At 41.9% G+C, this 21,578-nt stretch overlaps 1 protein-coding gene and 1 pseudogene across 2 annotated transcripts; both read left to right on the top strand.

The window, feature by feature from the left end:
• The first annotated feature begins 8,898 nt into the window (after nucleotides 1–8,898).
• On the top strand, nucleotides 8,899–11,352 carry LOC311118211 (proteasome subunit beta type-6-like). The gene is made up of 6 exons (XM_084193056.1): nucleotides 8,899–9,013; nucleotides 9,685–9,752; nucleotides 9,926–10,057; nucleotides 10,216–10,345; nucleotides 10,444–10,588; nucleotides 11,095–11,352. The coding sequence occupies exons 1-6, from the start codon at nucleotides 8,921–8,923 to the stop codon at nucleotides 11,220–11,222; spliced, it is 696 nt and encodes a 231-aa protein (XP_084049182.1). The 5' UTR covers nucleotides 8,899–8,920; the 3' UTR covers nucleotides 11,223–11,352.
• A 4,682-nt stretch (nucleotides 11,353–16,034) lies between these two features.
• LOC311118210 (tumor necrosis factor ligand superfamily member 13-like) lies at nucleotides 16,035–17,306 on the top strand (annotated as a pseudogene). Its single transcript has 5 exons — nucleotides 16,035–16,115; nucleotides 16,474–16,645; nucleotides 16,733–16,851; nucleotides 16,936–17,072; nucleotides 17,197–17,306. The product of its transcript is annotated as a tumor necrosis factor ligand superfamily member 13-like (transcript).
• The last annotated feature ends 4,272 nt before the right edge of the window (nucleotides 17,307–21,578 follow it).

The following is a 21,578-nucleotide window of genomic DNA, read 5'->3' on the forward strand; positions in this document are numbered from 1 at the left end:
TGAAGATGGACAGAAACAGCAATCTGAATCTCTCTCTCTCTTTATCTCCCGCTCAGATGAGGGACAGAGGGGGATTTATGTTGAAGCCCCACCAGCTTACATTTGCCCAGATTAGAAGGAGACCCGGATGAAAGAAAAATAAGTGAGGACCAGAAGACAGGGAGACCAAACCCCTCTACTTACACATCAATCAGCTGTAGTAACATTATGGGGTCAAATCTGGATCTTTATCTCCCGCTCCATGGGGATTACAGCCATGTCAATAGCAGCTCACCCAAGGATTCTAGAGATCTGCTCTCTGACCTTTTCCTGGGGCATTGACAACCTCAGACTCTTTCACTAGTGTAAAAAACAATCGATTCCAAAATCATTTAAGATATTATCCACCACGTCAATAGCAGATGTGTTATAACAACTGAGGTTCATGCTCTCCAGTTTCCATTGGTTACTAAAGCGAAAGGGTGGCTTCCAGCCGGCAGCTGGTACAGGCGTCTGACCAGTGGTGAGTGTTATTGGCAGGTGCTGGGCTGGTGTTCTGGCTGAGCCCCAGCCCGCTCTGTTTTTTCACACGGTCCCTTTAGAAGAGCTCTATGAGAGAACATCTCCTCTCCTCATTGGAGAAAAGCCTCTTATGTGCTGCCACTCTATCTCTCACTGCTTAAGTAGGACAGTATAGGACAGGAACATCTGGGTGCATCTGCTATCTAATGCAGTGGGCTCCTCTGCCTGACCATATCCCAGAGACTGTTGGGGAAGGAGTGAGAGAAAAGAGGAAGAAGAGAAAAGAAAGAGAAAAAGGTAACTCATGAACATTCAGAGCAACACACAGTACCGATGGTCCCTAAGAATGGTGCCTCAACCAAATGAGTTTCTGAGAAACCAGACTGTAAGTAATGACAGAAAGTGATGACTCATCTTAATGAACCTGTCAAGTTTTACAGAACAAATTTTCACAGCAAAACAGCCTGACTTTTACTTGATATATAGTCTACTATTTTGCTTTTCTAAACTAAATAAAATATGTTTACGCCTAATGTGCATGGAGTTTGAAAAATACATTCTCCACCCATGGTGACCCAGCAATTGACTGTCAAAGTTGAATCTTGAAGTAATCATATCACAAAATGGTCATAAGGAATCTGGAACTGATTGGATAAAACGTGAGGTCTGACTGATGACAGATTTTTAATGCATGAGTGAATGAGTGGGCATCAGTATAAACTCAGTGATTCCCTGAAAGCTCATTGACTCTCCAAGAACCCATTCAGTTGTATGAGTGGATTTATCAGTAGGTCTACTTTAATCTGTTTGTCCATCAGTTAGCCTAGTGGAGGTGGCAGTAGGGACTATTTCTATGCTGTGTTACTCCAGGTCTATGCTGCAGTGACATCTAGGAGCGGCGATTATCTGAGATTAATCTTCTCTAAGCGCTCTTCTGATTGACTGAAATCCCACTGGCAGCTGGCTAAGGCCAATCTCTCTCTTCCCTTTGAAAATGACAGACCCCAAGGTTCTCCAACTGCTAGGCACCTTGTAGTTTAGGTAACCATGGGTACTAAGAGTGCGGGAGAGTCAGGGTGTATGCATTACTAGGGTGGCCTTTATTCTCCTCCGGTACCTCCAGGAGTGCAGTTGAATACATTTTAGGTTATGTTTCATGCTTACATTACATGAGTTTGAACTAAAACACATAATTTTATTCAGGGACTGTTTGCCTGTGTTGACCTATGCCTCAAGGCATTTGCACAGAGGAACAGGTCAGTCTGTGTGGACAATTGACACATCTTTTGCTAACACAACTATTCATTTTCTGATAAAAGTAAAAGTAATGTATTCAAATTAAAATCAAAAAATGAATGGGCAGAATAAATGGGCAGAACACTAATGGTCACTTCCATCTTCTGCAGTCTGATTTTCTATTATGCTATTCCCCATCTACATACTACCCCTACTGAAGCTCACTCAACAGAACGAATGAGCTGTTCGTGGACTACAGGAGACAGCAGAGAGAGCACGCCCCCAACCAGATCGATGGAGCGGGTCAAAAGCTTCAAGTTCCTCAGCGTGCACATCACTGACAACCTGAAATGGTCCCTTCACACAGACTGTGTGGTGAAGAAGGCGCAACAGCACCTCTTCAACCTCAGGAGGCTGAAGAAATTCAGCTTGGCCTCTAAGACCCTCACAAACTTCTACAGATGCACCCTTGAGAGCATCCTGTTGGGCTGTATCACCGCCTGTTATGGCAATTGCACTGTCCACAACCGCAGGGCTCTACAGAGGGTGGTGTGGTCAGCCCAACGCATCATCGGGGTCACACTGCCTGCCCTCCAGGACATCTACAGCACCCAGTGTCAAAGGAAGGCCAAGAAGATCATCAAGGACCTCAGCCACCCGAGCCACGGCCTGTTCACCTTTCTACCATCTAGAAGGAGGAGATAGTATAGGTGCATCAAAGACTTATAAACAGCTTCTATCTCCAGGCCATCAGACTGTTAAACAGTCACCACTAGCTGGCCTCCGCCCAGTACCCTACCCTGAACCTTAGTCACTGTTACTAGCCGGCTACCGCCTGGTACTCTACCCTGCACCTTACCGAGACTGCTTTTCCCTATGTACAGTGCATTCGGAAAATATTCAGTCCCCTTGACTTTTTCCACATTTTGTTACATTACAGCCTTATTCTGAAATTGATTATTATTATTTTTTCTCATCAATCTACACACAATACCCTATAATGACAAAGCGAAAACAGGTTTGGTATTTGTTTTGCACATTTATAAAAAAACAAAAACAGAAATACCTTATTGAAATAAGTATTCAGACCCTTTGCTATGAGACTCGAAATTGAGCTCAGGTGCATCCTGTTTCCATTGATCATCCTTGAGATGTTTCCACAACTTGATTGGAGTCCACCTGTGGTAAATTCAATTGATTGGACATGATTTGGAAAGGCACACACCTGTCAATATAAGGTCCCACAGTTGACAGTACATGTCAGAGCAAAAACCAAGCCATGAGGTCGAAGGAATTGTCCGTAGAGCTCAGAGACAGGATTGTATCGAGGCACATATCTGGGGAAGGGTACCAAAAAATGTCTGCAGTATTGAAGGTCCCCAAGAACACAATGGTCTCCATCATTCTTAAATGGAACAAGTTTGGAACCACCAAGACTCTTCCTAGAGCTGGCCGCCCGGCAAACTGAGCAATCGAGGGAGAAGGGCCTTGGTCAGGGAGGTGACCAAGAACCCGGTGGTCACTCTGACAGAGCTCTAGAGTTCCTCTGTTGAGATGGGAGAACCTTCCAGAAGGACAATCATCTCTGCAGCACTCCACCAATCAGGCCTTTATGGTAGAGTGGCCAGACAGAAGCCACTCCTCAGTAAAAGATACATGACAGCCTGCTTGGAGTTTGCCAAAAGGCACCTAAAGGACTCTCAGACCATAAGAAATAAGATGATCTGGTCTGATGAAACCAAGATTGAACTCTTTGGCCTGAATGCCAAGCGTCACGTCTAGAGGAAACCTGGCACCATCCCTATGGTGAAGCATGGTGGTGGCAGCATCATGCTGTGGGGCTGTTTTTCAGTGGCAGGGACTGGGAGACTAGTCAGGATCGAGGGAAAGATGAACGGAGCAAAGTACAGAGATATCCTTGATGAAAACCTGCTCCGGAGTGCTCAGGACCTCAGTCTCAGGTGAAGGTTTACCTCCCAACAGGACAACAACCCTAAGCACACAGCCAAGACAACGCAGGAGTGGTTTCATGACAAGTCTCTGAATGTCCTTGAGTGGCCCAGCCAGAGCCCGGACTTGAACCTGATCGAACATCTCTGGAGAGACCTGAAAAAAGCTGTGCAGCGACGCTCCCCATCCAACCTGACAGAGCTTGAGAGGATCTGCAGAGAAGAATGGGAGAAACTCCCCAAATACAGGTGTGCCAAGCTTGTAGCGTCATACCCAAGAAGATTCGAGCCTGTAATTGCTGCCAAAGGTGGTTCAACAAAGTACTGAGCAAAGGGTCTGAATACTTATACTACCGTTCAAAAGTTTGGGGTCACTTAGAAATGTCCTTGTTTTCGAAAGAAAAGCATTTTTTTTGTCCATTAAAATAACATCAAACTGATCAGAAATACAGTGTAGACATTGTTAATGTTGTAAATGGCTATTGTAGCTGGAAATGGCTGATTTTGTATGGAATATCTACATAGGTGTACAGAGGCCCATTATCAGCAAACATCAGTCCTGTGTTCCAATGGCATGTTGTGTTTGCTAATCCAAGTTTATCATTTTAAAAGGCTAATTGATCATTAGAAAACCCTTTTGCAATTATGTATTACATCTGAAAACTGTTGTGCTGATTAAAGAAGCAATAAAACTGGCCTTCTTGAGACTAGTTGAGTATCTGGAGCATCAGCAATTGTGGGTTCGATTGCAGGCTCAAAATGGCCTGACACTCCCATGCGAGAAATTGCCAAGAAACTGAAGATCTCGTAAAACGCTGTGTCTACTCCCTTCACAGAACAGCTCAAACTGGCTCTAACCATAATAGAAAGAGGAGTGGGAGGCCCCGGTGCACAACTGAGCATGAGGACAAATACATTAGAGTGTCTAGTCTTAATCTTTTATTTTTACTGGCCAGTCTGAGATTTGGCTTTTTCTTTGCAACTCTGCCTTGAAGGTCAGCATCCCGGAGTCGCCTCTTCACTGTTGACGTTGAGACTGGTGTTTTGCGGGTACTATTTAATGAAGCTGCCAGTTGAGGACCTGTGAGGCGTCTGTTTCTCAAACTAGACACTAATGTATTTGTCGATTTTAGAATAAGGCTGTAACTTAGCAAAATGTTGAAAAAGTCAAGGGGTCTGAATACTTTCCGAATGCACTGTACATAGTCATAGAACACTGGTCACTTTAATAATGTTTACATACTGTTTTACCCACTTTATATGTATGTACTGTATTCTAGTCATGGCTCATCCCTTATAACTACTTCTGTACACACCTTTTCTATTCATATACTGTCTATACTCACCATCATATATATATATATATATATATATATATATATATATACTACCAGTCAAAAGTTTGGACACACCTACTCATTCAAGGGTATTTCTTTATTTTTTACAGTTGTATATATTGTATAATAATAATGAAGGCATCAAAACTATGAAATAACACATATGGAATCATGTAGTAACCAAATAAGTGTTAAGCAAATCAAAATGTATTTTATATTTGAGATTCTTCAAAGTAGCCACCCTTTGCCTTGATGAAAGCCTTGCACACTCTTGGCATTCTCTCAACCAGCTTCATGAGGTAGTCACCTGGAATGCATTTCAATTAACAGGTGTGCCTTGTTAAAAGTTAATTTGTGGAATTTCTTGCTTTCTTAATGTGTTTGAGCTAATCAGTTGTGTTGTGACAAGTTAGGGGTGGTATGCAGAAGATAGCCCTATTTGGTAAAAGATCAAGTCCATATTATGGCAAGAACAGCTCAAATAAGCAAAGAGAAAACGACAGTCCATCATTAATTTAAGACATGAAGGTCAGTCAATCCAGAAAATTTCAAGAACTTTGAAAGTTTCTTCAAGTGCAATCGCAAAAACCGTCAAGCGCTATGATGAAACTGGCTCTCATGAGGACCGCCACAGGAAAGGAAGACCCAGAGTTGCCTATGCTGCAGAGGATAAGTTCATTAGAGTTAACTGCACCTCAGATTGCAGCCCAAATAAATGCTTCACAGAGTTCAAGTAACAGACACATCTCAACATCAACTGTTCACAGGAGACTGCGTGAATCAGACCTTCATCGTCGAATTGCTGCAAAGATTCCACTACTAAAGGACTCCAATAAGAAGAAGAGACTTGCTTGGGCCAAGAAACATGAGCAATGGACATTAGACCGGTGGACATCTGTCCTTTGTTCTGATGAGTCTAAATTTGAGATTTTTGGTTCCAACCGCCGTGTCTTTGTGAGACAGAGTAGGTGAACTGATGATCTCCACATGTGTGGAGGAGGTGTGATGATGTGGGGGTGCTTAGCTGGTGACACTGTCTGTGATTTAATTAGAATTCAAGTCACACTTAACCAGCATTGCTACCACAGCATTCTGCAGCGATACGCCATCCCATCTGGTTTGCACTTAGTGGGACTATCATTTGTTTTTCAACAGGACAATGACCCAACACACCTCCAGGCTGTGTAAAGCTATTTGACCAAGAAGGAAAGGGATGGAGTGCTGTATCAGATGACCTGGCCTCCACAATTCCCCGACCTCAACCCAATTGAGATGGTTTGGGATGAGCTGGACTGCAGAGTGAAGGAAAAGCAGCCAACAAGTGCTCAGCATATGTGGGAACTCCTTCAAGACATTTGGAAAAGCATTCCTCATGAAGCTGGTTGAGAGAATGCCAAGAGTGTTTAAAGCTATCATCAAGGCAAAGGGTGGCTGCTTTGAAGAATGTCAAATATAACATATATTTTGATTTGTTTAATACTTTTTTGGTTACTACATGATTCCATATGTGTAATTTCATAGTTTTGATGTCTTCACTATTATTCTACAATGTAGAAACATTTTAAAAATAAAGAAAAACCCATGAATGAGTAGGTGTTTCCAAACTTTTGACTGGTACTTTATATAAATTAAATATCAAAATATATAGATATATAGATACAATAATAATAATATATTATATACAGTGGGGAAAAAAAGTATTTAGTCAGCCACCAATTGTGCAAGTTCTCCCACTTAAAAAGATGAGAGAGGCCTGTAATTTTCATCATAGGTACACGTCAACTATGACAGACAAATTGAGAAAAAAAATCCAGAAAATCACATTGTAGGATTTTTAATGAATTTATTTGCAAATTATGGTGGAAAATAAGTATTTGGTCACCTACAAACAAGCAAGATTTCTGGCTCTCACAGACCTGTAACTTCTTCTTTAAGAGGCTACTCTGTCCTCCACTCGTTACCTGTATTAATGGCACCTGTTTGAACTTGTTATCAGTATAAACGACACCTGTCCACAACCTCAAACAGTCACACTCCAAACTCCACTATGGCCAAGACCAAAGAGCTGTCAAAGGACACCAGAAACAAAATTGTAGACCTGCACCAGGCTGGGAAGACTGAATCTGCAATAGGTAAGCAGCTTGGTTTGAAGAAATCAACTGTGGGAGCAATTATTAGGAAATGGAAGACATACAAGACCACTGATAATCTCCCTCGATCTGGGGCTCCACGCAAGATCTCACCCCGTGGTGTCAAAATGATCACAAGAACGGTGAGCAAAAATCCCAGAACCACATGGGGGGACCTAGTGAATGACCTGCAGAGAGCTGGGACCAAAGTAACAAAGCCTACCATCAGTAACACACTACGCCGCCAGGGACTCAAATCCTGCAGTGTCCCCCTGCTTAAGCCAGTACATGTCCAGGCTCGTCTGAAGTTTGCTAGAGTGCATTTGGATGATCCAGAAGAGGATTGGGAGAATGTCATATGGTCAGATGAAACCAAAATATAACTTTTTGGTAAAAACTCAACTCGTCGTGTTTGGAAGACAAAGAATGCTGAGTTGCATCCAAAGAACACCATACCTACTGTGAAGCATGGGGGTGGAAACATCATGCTTTGGGGCTGTTTTTCTGCAAAGGGACCAGGACGACTGATCCGTGTAAAGGAAAGAATTAATGGGGCCATGTATCGTGGGATTTTGAGTGAAAATCTCCTTCCATCAGCAAGGGCATTGAAGATGAAATGTGGCTGGGTCTTTCAGCATGACAATGATCCCAAACACACCACCCGGGCAACGAAGGAGTGGCTTCGTAAGAAGCATTTCAAGGACCTGGAGTGGCCTAGCCAGTCTCCAGATCTCAACCCCATAGAAAATCTTTGGAGGGAGTTGAAAGTCTGTGTTGCCCAGCGACAGCCCCAAAACATCACTGCTCTAGAGGAGATCTGCATGGAGGAATGGGCCAAAATACCAGCAACAGTGTGTGAAGACCTTGTGAAGACTTACAGAAAACGTTTGACCTGTGTCATTGCCAACAAAGGGTATATAACAAAGTATTGAGAAACTTTTGTTATTGACCAAATACTTATTTTCCACCATAACTTGCAAATAAATTCATTACAAATCCTACAATGTGATTTTCTGGATTTTTTTTTCTCATTTTGTCTGTCATAGTTGACGTGTACCAATGATGAAAATTACAGGCCTCTCTCATCTTTTTAAGTGGGAGAACTTGCACAATTGGTGGCTGACTAAATACTTTTTTTCCCCACTGTATATATATATTTATATTCCAGACTCCGACATTGCTCATTCTGATATTTCTTTATTTTTACTTCTCCGATTATGTGCACATTGTTTCGTATTGCTAGGTATTACTGCACTGTTGGCGCTAAAAACACAAGCATTTCGCTGCACCTGCGATAACATCTGCAAATCTGTGTAGGTGACCAATAAACTTTGATTTGATTTGTTACAAAGCTTTTCCTCAGTCCCACATGAATGGGACACATGTTTTAACCACCAACCCAATCAATATCAAATGCACTGGAGCAAAATTAAATGTCCCTCTAAGGAATTATTTAAAGCAGATCCAATACCAAAGAGTGCTTCAGTGTTTGAATATTCTTACTGAGAATATTCTTTTGAGATTTCCTTTCTTATCATGTTATTAAAGCTTAAAATAATACTTATAGAAAGTCTGGCATTTGGCTTGCTCATAGATAGGTATTGAAAATCGAGAATTTGCTGTATTAATGATTGGACTATCATCTAGAACTCCCACCCCTGGAGTTAATGTACTCATGCAATGCAGAAGGTGGCGATAGTCAGCACAACATAATTTGTTAAACTAAACTAGTCCACCAGCAAAGAAGAACATTATTTAGCCGTTGAAGATGGCTGCGTACATGTCAGCGAGCCGTTTAGAACATGCTTTTAGTACAAATGATTTTGTACCAGAATGGGCACAAGAAGAAGTTAGCACTGGGGTGAGGAAATTTAATATAGCACCCTTCCTTTTACACATGTTTAAATGAGTTGCCCAAGCTGAACGCCAGGACATTTACGTGGCTAGCTAGCTTAGCTATCAATGATACTGCAGAAGCGCTCGTCTATTCGACGCTAGTTAGCTAGCTCCAGCATCTTACAGCTGAGCCAGATCTTGCACGGAAGCACGATGTTGAATTGCATAGAATTCTACGTCGGGCAGAAATGAGCGTTTGAATCCGGAAAGTTTGGGCTCACGACTTCTACAAGCCAGAAAGTTGAATAAAGTGACATTTTAACGTAGTGTACCGGTTGTCTATGGGGTAGGAATGTGAGACAATACATCCACAGGAAAGTATAATTACATAATAATATGCCATTTAGCAGACGCTTTTATCCAAAGCGATTTACAGTCATGCGTGCATACATTTTTTTTATTTTATTTTTTGTGTATGGGTGGTCCCGGGGATCGAACCCACTACCTTGGTGTTATAAGCGCCGTGCTCTACCAGTTGAGCTACATGCAATTCAACGTCTTGTTTCCAGGCAATGCCAGATCATGACGTTGCTAGACAGTTAGCCATTAGTCTCTTCTACATAGCTAATGTAATTGGGATTATTTTCACCTAAATAAAGCGATAATTGAGTGCTGATTCTACATGTCTAATTGCAGACAACCATTATGGCAGTGGAGTTTAATGGAGGGGTTGTGATTGGTGCTGACTCCCGAACAACAACAGGGTAAGTTAGATCAAGCAGCTAAGTTTAGGTCTTGCTGACTTCCTGATCTAGGTAATAGCAATACTAGCTTGCTGATTATGTCGGCCTCAATTCCACAAACATTTTCATAATGTGCCTTTACTGCCTTGTGCAGCCAAAAAGTCACAATCCTTCTCTTTTCCATCTGTTTGTAGCGCTTACATTGCCAATCGAGTTACTGACAAGTTGACTCCCATTCACGACCACATCTTCTGCTGCCGCTCTGGGTCTGCAGCTGACACACAGGCTGTTGCTGATGCAGTCACCTATCAGCTGGGCTTTCACAGGTAACACCCTAGGGCCTAGGTGACAAATACCTTTAACCAAAAAGAACTCGGCACACAGCAATAGTGGGTCTCTCGATACCACCCAAAAATAATGTCTAAAGCGTGTCTGATTCTACTTTTATTCACCATGAAATATCTCTTCTCTGGACCTGCTGCAGTATTGAGCTGGATGAGCCTCCACTTGTGCAAACGGCAGCCAACCTCTTCAAGCAGATGTGCTACAGATACAGAGAGGAACTGATGGCTGGCATCATTGTGGCTGGCTGGGATAAAAGAAAGGGTGGACAGGTGAGTTCCCAGCATCTGTATTTGGATCATACACACCAACCACTTTTTCCCCATTGTCTCAAAGAATTGTATTATGACCCTTCCCTCCTCTTCCCCAGGTGTACACAGTCCCAATGGGAGGGATGATCGTGAGGCAGCCAGTGTCAGTAGGGGGTTCTGGTAGCTCCTACATCTATGGCTTCATGGATTCTAACTACAAGCCTGGAATGACCAAGGAAGAGTGCCTTCACTTCTGTACCCAGGGTGAGTAGGGCCAGAGTTTGACAGTCTCATGTAGCTTAGTTGGTAGAGCATGCAGTGCCAGGGTTGTGGGTTCGATTCCCACTGGGGACCAGTACTTAAAAAGTATTACAATGTATGCACTCACTACTGTACGTCGCTCTGGATAAGTAGCACACTGGTGGGTAATTCTGGTCCTGGAGAGCTGCAGTGTGTGCAGGCTTTTGTTCAAGCCCTGCAGTAACAAAGCTGATTGAAATAGTCCTAATATTGTTGTTCTAAATTGAATCCCCTGATTACACGATGAGTTGATTATTTGAATCAGTTGGGCTTGAACAAATGCCTGCACACACATCAGCCCCTGTAGCCCACCTCTTCTCTTCACAATGTCATTAGGCTGTTTCAAATCTCTTCAGCTACTGCTTTTCTAATCTCTGTTCACTCATGAATCATGACCACTGAAAAAGACTTGTTAGTTGAATATGATGGGACACAGGCTGTGTTGTTAATATGTCCCTCTCTCCATTCAGCCCTGGCGCTTGCCATGGAGCGGGACGGTTCTAGTGGAGGAGTGGCCCGTCTGGCAGCCATCACAGAGGAGGGCCTGGAGAGACGGGTTGTTTTGGGAAACCAGCTGCCCAAATTCTCCAATGCCTAGACAAGGAGCAGAGGGAAGTTGCTGTGCAGACAATGCACCCCTTTCAAGTCCATTCACATAAGCCCTAAACCTAGTCCGGTGTAGTTTTTGTAATGTAAGATTTGTCTTGTAATAAAAAATACTGAAACGTAGATACATTTGTGTTCTCATGTCTGTTTCCTATTTGATATTATTTCTTGGAAATGGAGTGAAACTTCACACAAGACATACTATGAAGGATAACAGGAAAAATGTTTCTTATATGGGTTAAAACACGGAGTGTACAGATAAAAACAGTACAGTTGTGCAGAGAATAACTCTTGGTGATAGTGGATTAGTAGACTGAGAGTGAGTCAGTAAATGAGTAAGGACTGCAATATACTGGAGGCAAGTGTGTGTACATGTTTTAGTAGAAAAAGAGACTGCATGAGAGAGAGAAAGAGCCCCCAGCACACCACACAAGGCCATTCGTCTGGAATGAAACTAGAGTTTATTCAGTCCAAGCGTTGGATGTTTTGCCATTAACCTACAATTTGTCAGAAGAACATTGGAGATTAGACAAAGATAAAAGGAAAGGTAGCTATGTCTCCATGGTTACACTATGTGGTTACATTCATGTTTTCACATCAGGCAATAAATACACTTGCACTAAAACAAATATTACATTTCCATAATCTCTATCCCATGTGTGATCTAAGGTGTGATCTTTGAAGACATCTTTCATAGTCAATAGCTAGGTTTTCATCCAATTGGTGACAGATTTTCATGCAAATATTCAAAAATATATGTAAAGAAAATATGCACATTTTCCCATCAGTGGTGTTTCACCAAACATACTTGTTGCGGATAAAAGTCAGTGCGTGATGATGTAGCCTACGTAATGCACACAAAATGTACTTTTTCGCTTAAGTTTTCATGTACCGAATAAAAATAACAATTTCAATGTGTTTCCATCGCATTTTCAACTCTACGGATAGTTTTGTCACAAAAACGGTTGCATTAAGTAGCAAATGTGCATACTCGCATGTTTCACTGTGGCTGTCATATTTTTAATTGGTACAACCTCCTCGCAAATGTGCAGCTCGCAGATACAGTGAGATATTATTATGGATAACAGCGAGAATAATTGTATTTGTCAAACAGCAGTCAAACATAGCTCATGTCACCAGAATAAGATTATCTTTATTTATTGGAAAGGAGCATCAAGATCAACCTGCACTTTCACCCCCCTGTGAATCATCATAACTTATAGTGGGAGAAACACACACCATATCATCGCGTGACTCCAAGTTTACTTCGATATGATGGTTATTATATCAATATTTGACCATAAAGGCGTTTCCACTACCATTTATAGCATAAATGTTACCGACACAAAAAGATCCCACCATGTCGATCGAACTAATTATCTGTCGGCATTTATAAAATTGTACCGAAACTACCTGTTTCCATCACGGCTGTTTTTTTTTTTTATACGGTATGACTTAACTCGCATAAAAACTGTGGATGGAAACGTGGTTATTGATTTTAAAAATACATGTATTGATCAGACATAATTACAACATAGGTGTAATGTAATCAAATTAAATGAATGGAACAAAAAACGTTTAGCAGGCACTAGTTTGCATCAAGTCTGTCTTGAGCATTTGGCCATAGGTTCTCGTTGACAAATGTCCTCTTGCACCTGGGGAAAATATTTTAGCATGGTGAATCCAAGACTGACATAAATCTGGATTGATGTCATTGCATGCCTTATCCATGGCCTGAAGGAGGATGCCATGGCAGGCTTCTGGGGATGGCAATCATACATTTTCTACCTGTATTGTAATCTTGTATTTTATTTTACAGTATTGTATTGTACTTCTGTATTGTAGTGGTCTTGTGTAGCTCAATTAGTAAGAGCATGGCCCAAGCAACACCAGAGTTGTGGGTTCGATTCTCCCTCGATCACATACATAGGAAAATGTATAAACTCACTCTTGTCACTTTGGATAAAAGCGCCTCCTACTTAAATGGCATATACAGTGAGCTACAAAAGTATTGGGATAGTGACACATTTGTTGTTGTTTTGGCTCTTTACTCCAGCACTTTGGAATTTAAATGATACTATGAGGTTTAGAAATTACAGCACTTTTTGTAAATAAGAAGAGAATATGTTTCTAAACACGTCTACATTAATGTGGATGCTACCATGATTATGGACAGTCCTGAATGAATCGTAAATAATGATGAGTGAGAAAGTTACAGACACACAAATATCATACCCCCAAGACATGCTAACCTCTCACCATTACAATAACAGGGGAGGTTAGCATTTTTGGGGGGTATGATATTTGTGTGTCTGTAACATTCACTTTTGAAGAAGGCACTTTGATTCCTCTCCTTTGCTTATGTTGCAAGAATTCAGGATGTATAATTTTAAAAGATAAGCCATTATTTCAGGTAATAAGAAGCTTACATTGTGTTTTCCACACCCTCAGGAGGTCCAAGGTTGTGCAGCATCAGAGTTCAGAGATTGAGACTGAGCCTATCCCTCCTCCCCCACAGTCTAGCGCCCTGTCACAGAGCCGAGAAGATTTCTGTCACAGGATTCTATGTCAGCCAAGGTGGTGTCCTCTTCACTCACCACCAACAATCTCACTCTATTATAAACACATACAGTACGCAATCAATGTTTGGAAATGCTCCAGTCAAATGCACTCTTACTGATAGAGGTCTGTATCTGTTGTTCATGAATGAAGAAGTGTCTCCTGAGCCCGCCACATCCTACAGCCCTTTTCAGATGCAGAGGTTCTAAAATAAACCTGAAGGACTAGTGAGTAAACCACAGACGATTAGCCAATGACTTAGTAACCTAAACATGTTTCACTGTGGCTGTCATATTTTTAATTGGTACAACCTCCTATGATTGAGGTAAAGAGTTTGTTTGTTTCCATTATGTACAAGGTTGGCGTGATCATGGCAGAAGCACCTCCAGCAGGATAAAGAGGTTAAAAAAAGGGGGAAGGCTGGGTCTTGGGAAACTCTCCAGCTGCTGATGGGCCGGAAGAAAAAGGGGAGTACTGGGGGAGCAGCACAGAGTGGCAGCAGTGCTGCAGCTCATTGGGGACCTCTGCAGGTGATAGAGCTCTATTGATCAGTCAGTGAAAGGCTTCTGATGCCAGATAGGGCATCGGAGATGGATGGCCTGAGCCAGCGGCTCATTGAGGAGGATAAGCTTATCATTAAATATAGAAACCTAATTCTTCAAATGAACCCAAACATAATCCTGTTGCAGGTTGAAGGGGGGGACTTGGTGGGGCTCCAATCCCAGGTGTAAGGCAGAAGAGGGCATTTCCCAGGGGCCAGCAGATGACAGCAGCATGCCTCAGGCTCAGCTGGAGCCCAGCCTGGGTTTCAGCACCACTACAGTGGAGAGGCAGGGTGAAGACACTGACTCCCTCAGTCCAACCCTCACCAGTCCTTACGTCCAGCAGGAGGTGGATGAACGACTGACTGATATTATATTATAGAGTAACTGGAATTGAGGAAGTAAATGTGAATATCCCTTATCCTACTGTGATGTCTTTGCAGAGTCTGTTTGGAGGATTTGAACAAGCGTCCCATCTTGCTCCTGGCGGGAATCCGATGATGTCATTTGTCCTGGCAACTGCTGATAGACAAGCCATGGGGGGTTGGCAAGGCCCTTGTCTGTCCCATAATGAATTCTCGGGCAATGGGCACACTGCAGAGTAGTAATTGTATTTTTAATATATTTATCCAAAGCAGTTCACATTGTATGAAGGGGAAATAATTTGTATTGATCAGATTAAGAGTTTGAGGGAAATGTTTTGCCATGTTACTTTACATTTGTTCAGATTTTACAGCTTAAAACACTTGGTCAGTTCATGTTACAACGGATAGCCAGGCAATGAAAAAATTGGAGGAAATAAATACATAAAACGTAACATTTTAGTTTGCATTCCAGTGTGACTAGTATAGTCTTGAACTGGGGAGCTTTATATAAGGAAATGTATTAGAGAAAAAAATTGCATAAGGATTTGCCTTGGCTGCTCACTCCACTGATGTTTTGACAGCCCATTCCTCGTCTGAGAAGGCTTTCAGTTCCCCGAAGGGCTGTCGAGGCAGTTTTTGAGGTAGCGAAGTGTGAGACTAGTGGCCTCAGCCTTCAACTGAGTCCATCTCTTAAAGGACTTTGACCTTGTTCTGTCAAAGCCAGACAACCTGACTAGAAATTTATTAATTTATGTTTGGCTTTCAAGGGGAATATGCTGTGCAGTAAGCCATTTCCCTTGAAAGCCAAGCATATACATTCATTAATTATAATGTATAGTGCTGCAAACCCACTGAACTGTATTCAGTTATTACAATCAGTTATTTTTATCAGCAACTTGTCTGTCTTGGTCACTGTCTTTATCAAAACAAATTGTATTATAAACATTTAATAAAGACTAGACATTAACCTTTGCTTTAGACTTCAATGTAGGATCCTAATGGCATTCTGTAGGCCTACTGTAGCATATCACTTTTTCACACTTCCTCCAAGTCTTGATAGCAGTTATTTTGTAATTCTAGAATGCATGAGTCATTGTTTTCCAAATGATGGGATCAATAATTCCTCCAGCCCATTCTGTCATGATGACATCCAGAAAGTGAAAGTAGCTTAACATATAGCGGGATCATTACAGCCCGTACAAAGCCTTCATTGAAAAGGCTTTGTACGGGTCCCTGCAGCAGTTGCGATCGCCTGTGTGACATAAAGACAAACAGTTATACAATAAATGTTCATGGCACATATCTCCTGTTCACGGTGTCGCTGTTCTTGGCTGCATGATGGTCCTGCAGTCCAACCGCATCAGAGAGATGCAGATCGAACTGCGGGAGCTGCGTCAGTGGACCAGGTTGGTGTGCGGGGTAGGTGAGTTTACACATATGGCCTACTCATAGGTTATAGGCTACGGGGGGAAATAAAACACTACTGTGAAACTTTGCTTGATTTGTAAAGTATGTTTTTGAGAAGTCAATAAATATTCTTAGGCTATACTCACTAGGCTATTTCTGATTTTGAACTAAGGAATCAATCAACATGCTTATTGTTAGCCTAATGCTTAGAACAATAAGGCCAATTATCCAGCACACTTTTCAATGGAGTTGAAGTCTGGAAAAAAGGATGACAATTAGGCTAGTTGATTGTTTACCACATATCTGAAACATCTGATTCCTAGCACACTATGAGGTTCACATCTGACATCACATCTGGGATTTTATACAGAAATCTGACTCTCACAGACCTACCAAATGGGATGGAATTAGAGGAAAGAGGGAGATTTCAAGACAATGGAGGCAGAGGCAGCAGTGCACTGGTCAGTCTCTTGCAGCACACACACACACACACACACACACACACACACACACACACACACACACACACACACACACAGTATGTTGGCACTGACTACAATACCTTCCAACATTCTTTCGTCTCTAACACACACATACACTTCATGTTTGCAACCACTATGTTATCTCAGATGAAGACGATTACACTCTGGTGAAATGGGCTTTAGGACAGAGTCTAGGGGAGGGGATGCAGGTCTCTGGAGAAACGGTCACCGTGGTAACTGAAGGGACTTACTTCATTTACAGTTAGGTAGCCTATTAAAACATAGACATATTGTCATCTCTTGAGAGGATGTCAAGATCCCCTCTATACCATCGCTGTGTTTGTGTACAGGTGCTGGATAGACACCACATGGACTATGGTTCATGTGATCAAGAAGCGTCTACATGGTATCGAAACCAGCTTGATGACGTGCATACAAAGCATGCCCAGCAGCATCACTGTGGCCCAAAACACCTGCTAAACAGCTGGTGAGTCTTCCCAACCCCAGCCAGTGTGTGTTGCAAATGAAATTCAAATGAATGACTTATAATACGGAACGCAATTACTGCACTACTACACCCAGTGCTGAAGTTCCCAGTGTTTCTCCCTCAGTTGTCCATTACCTGGTGCAAGGATCCACTCTGGAACTCTCCATTCCCAGGAAATCTGCTGGATTCGTCCTAAAGCCTCACACCTCCTTCTTTGGTATGTTCAGAATCTGACTCTGAGTGATGATCTAACACAAAACCATGTCCCACCAGAACCTCCAATCCAATCCCTCAGTACCTATTACCCAACATGCTGACCTACTGCATTGTGTTGCCTTATATTTAATAAACTCTTATCAATGTAAAATGTCTGCAAGTATTACTCAGCCAGTATTTTCCTCTCAGCATTAATGTGGTAGGATCCTGGTACAGAACTGTTACCAAATATCACAAAATTGACCAGAAGCCTACGTCAATATTGGAAAGTGCACTGATGTGATGTTTGAATTCCATGATTGAAAATATATAGATATTAAATAATCAAACTAAATATAATAGTTGTACAGCATCATTGTACATTTCCCTCTGTTAAATTCAATTTTCTCAGTTTGTAATCCTTGGAAGACTGATGCATGAGCCAACAGTGACCTCTTGTGGTCAACACATTGGTGACTATGGTTTTGACTGTAACAGTAACATAATGTCATTACTGTATGGCATCCTGTTGTTGTTTACGGTCATAATGCCTGTAATAATGCCTTTAAAAATGCCTGGAACAATTTACAGTGATAAGTCTGACTAATACACTGTTTAGTCACTTCATGTAGGTAAGGAAGTGTGGCCAAAAAGGCCCGCCAATGAAAATGGAAAGTCTCCTCTTCCTCTCCCCTGGCCGTAGCAGAGCGCTGTAACCTTTATTGTGTGGTAGGGTCAGCTTGGACACTTAATAACAATCCGCTCTAGGGGGAAGCAGCACCACCCTCTCTCGCCAAGTTTCCATAAACAGACCTGACCGGGCTGCTGCTTTATGTGTCAATCTAAGTAACATAATAAAAGAATCCCCATCAAAACCAGTCAGTTTAAGCTAGAGATATCTAGTTTTTTGCATGGGCTGCGTCTCAATCCACTGCATCTGCCTATGGTGGCCTTCCGCATCTGCAGTGGAAGGTGGCTGAGCTACAGCTGTGTTTGTTAGACCATGAGACATCCCAAAAATCGGTCTTCTCACGAAAACATCTGTGGTGTCTGAACGGTATCGTCAATGTGCCAACTTCTGTTTGTAGCGTCCGGGCTACAAACTAATGGGACCCCACCGTGGAAAGGGGCGATTCTCAAGAACACAATGTGTTCTCTGTTTTACTCTATGACCCCCACAAGTGTCACAGGACTCGTCTGAAGGTAACCAGTACCCGTTTCAAAAATGAATGGAAGTATGGAGGTAGTTTTGTGCCTACCCAAATCAATGAGTTAAATATGTGTAAAAAATATACAGTTGAAGTCGGAAGTTTACATACACCTTAGCCAAATACATTTAAACTCAGTTTTTCACAATTCCTGACATTTAATCCTAGTAAAAATTCCCTGTCTTAGGTCAGTTAGGATCACCACTTTATTTTAAGAATGTGAAATGTCAGAATAATAGTAGAGATAATGATTTATTTCAGCTTTTATTTATTTCATCACATTCCCAGTGGGTCAGAAGTTTACATACACTCAATTAGTATTTGGTAGCATTGCCTTTAAATTGTTTAACTTGGGTCAAACGTTTCGGGTAGCCTTCCACAAGCTTCCCTCAATAAGTTGGGTGAATTTTGGCCTATTCCTCCTGACAGAGCTGGTGTAACTGAGTCAGGTTTGTAGGCCTCCTTGCTCGCACACGCTTTTTCAGTTCTGCCCACACATTTTCTATAGGATTGAGGTCAGGGCTTTGTGATGGCCATTCCAATACCTTGACTTTGTTGTCCTTAAGCCATTTTGCCACAACTTTGGAAGTATGCTTGGGGTCATTGTCCATTTGGAAGACCCATTTGCGACCAAGCCTTAACTTCCTGACTGATGTCTTGAAATGTTGCTTCAATATATCCATGTCATTTTCCTTCCTCATGATGCCATCTATTTTGTGAAGTGCACCAGTCCCTCATGCAGCAAAGCACCCCCACAGCATGATGCTGCCACCCCCGTGTTTCACGGTTGGGATGGTGTTCTTTGGCTTGCAGGTTACCCCCTTTTTCCTCCAAATATAACGATGGTCATTATGGTCAAACAGTTCTATTTTTGTTTCATCAGACTAGAGGACATTTCTCCAAAAAGTACGATATTTGTCCCCATGTGCAGTTGCAAACCGTAGTCTAGGTTTTTATGGCGGTTTTGGAGCAGTGGCTTCTTCCTTGCTGAGCAGCCTTTCAGGTTATGTCGATATAGGACTCGTTTTACTGTGGCTATAGATACTTTTGTACCTGTTTCCTCCAGCATCTTCACAAGGTCCTTTGCTGTTGTTCTGGGATTGATTTGCACGTTTCGCACCAAAGTACGTTCATCTCTAGGAGACAGAACGCCTCTCCTTCCTGAGCGGTATGATGGCTGCGTGGTCCCATGGTATTTATACTTGCGTACTATTGTTTGTACAGATGAATGGGGTACCTTCAGGCATTTGGAAATTGCTCCCAAGGATGAACCAGACTTGTGGAGGTCTACAATTTCTTTTCTGAGGTCTTGGCTGATTTCTTTTGATTTTCCCATGATGTCATGCAAAGAGGCACTGAGTTTGAAGGTAGGCCTTGAAATACATCCACAGGTACACCTCCAATTGACTCAAATGATGTCAATTAGCCTATCAGAAGGTTCTAAAGCCATGACATAATTTTCTGGAATTTTCCAAGCTGTTTAAAGTCACAGTCAACTTAGAGTATGTAAACTTCTGACCCACTGGAATTGTGATACAGTGAATTATAAGTGAAATAATCTGTCTGTAAACAATTGTTGGAAAAATTACTTGTGTCATGCACAAAGTAGATGTGCTAACCGACTTGCCAAAACTATAGTTTGTTAACAAGAAATTTGTGGAGTGGTTGAAAAACGAGTTTTAATGACTCCAACCTAAGTGTATGTAAACTTCTGACTTCAACTGAATATTTCTTGAGCTTTTTTTATATCTCCTAGATATACGACAGACACTTCAAAACCTTATTCCTTGGGATTGTTTTTGACAGTCTTTTTTTGCCATTTATGAATGTATTATTTAATTCATTTCTATGGGCTATAGTAGTAAAGGTCCATTATTATTTTTTTGACTCTTAAGAATTAAGGCAACACTAATGACTTAAGGCAACACTAATGACTTCTCAAATGTATCCAACAGAATGCCCTGCCAATAGCTTACAGGAAAAGTACAGTAGCTTGATAACAGGGGAAGGAAGGAAAGGGGTAGCAGAGGTGGTAGAGATATAGATCAGAAAGGTGAGTATTGAATGGAGTGAATGAGAGATGGTCACCCTGACCAAAATGTGTTGGTCTTGTATTTCCATGGTTTCCAGGCGGAGCGATCACCCTGACCTAGATAGTGTTCAAAGGCAGTAATCTGTAGATAGATCCCTCTGACCCCGCTCCTTTCCCACCATTTACACTGCCAGGATGGACACGCAGGTATTATTCATACTCTGCAACGTTGCAGAAATGAATACAATGGAACAGGGTGAAGAGTCACTAAACACAAGCCACACATATACACACACACACACACACACACATATACACACACACACACGCACACACAGCTACTGTAGCACTAAAAAACATCTCAGAGACTGCAACCTATAGCTATAGCATAGTATGGGTTCATGTCCAGCTATCTGTACGTTTAAATAGCGATGCCCTGAAGAAAACTCCAGAGGGCACTGTAAACTTGGGTCAGGAAGGGCATGCCGTATCTTGCCTCCCAGGTTCTTTGCTAGTCTCTACAGCTGTAAGTGAGATTTCAGTTGAGAAATGTTTTTACTACGTTTATGAAGCAAAGTGAAGTCAACAGAGATAATTGGAAAGGAAACAAATTAGATTAAATTGGCTCTTTATATTGGATTTGTATCTAATTGTAGATTTGCAAAGCATGAAGGCATGAAAGCATGGCTTCTACAACTGTATTTTTGTGACCTAGCAATATAAAACCCATAATACTCTCTTCCTCTGGTTCTGCTTGGTTTTTTATTGAACCAATTCTCAGGCTTCCCGCTGCCTTGGGCTTATTGTTGCTTTAAGGGAGGAGGGCAGGAATACAGAGTAATCCAGAGAGAACAGAGAGGAGGCTGTGAAATGAAATCTTTCTCTTACCTCTGTCAGAATACAGACCTTCTGTCAGACTACAGACCTGAGGTTTCTGTCTCATTTTACAGGCTCATTCAGGTCTGTGATTATCTACACACACTCGAGTGGACAGCCTGTTACATTACCTACAGCCTTTCATATTCTTTGTGTTTCACAGAGAATTTGAGGAAAGGCAACTATGGAAGACAG

The sequence above is a fragment of the Coregonus lavaretus genome (assembly GCF_964263955.1).
Source record: "Coregonus lavaretus genome assembly, contig: HAP1_SCAFFOLD_5903, whole genome shotgun sequence".
Taxonomy (NCBI): Eukaryota; Metazoa; Chordata; class Actinopteri; order Salmoniformes; family Salmonidae; genus Coregonus; species Coregonus lavaretus.

Coding starts and splice junctions, on each gene's coding strand:
- LOC311118211 (XM_084193056.1), top strand. CDS start 8,921: ATGGCTGCGTACATGTCAGCGAGCCGTTTAGAACATGCTTTTAGTACA. Junction 9,014..9,684: donor AAGAAGAAGTTAGCACTGGG/GTGAGGAAATTT, acceptor GTCTAATTGCAG/ACAACCATTATGGCAGTGGA. Junction 10,346..10,443: donor ATAAAAGAAAGGGTGGACAG/GTGAGTTCCCAG, acceptor CCTCTTCCCCAG/GTGTACACAGTCCCAATGGG.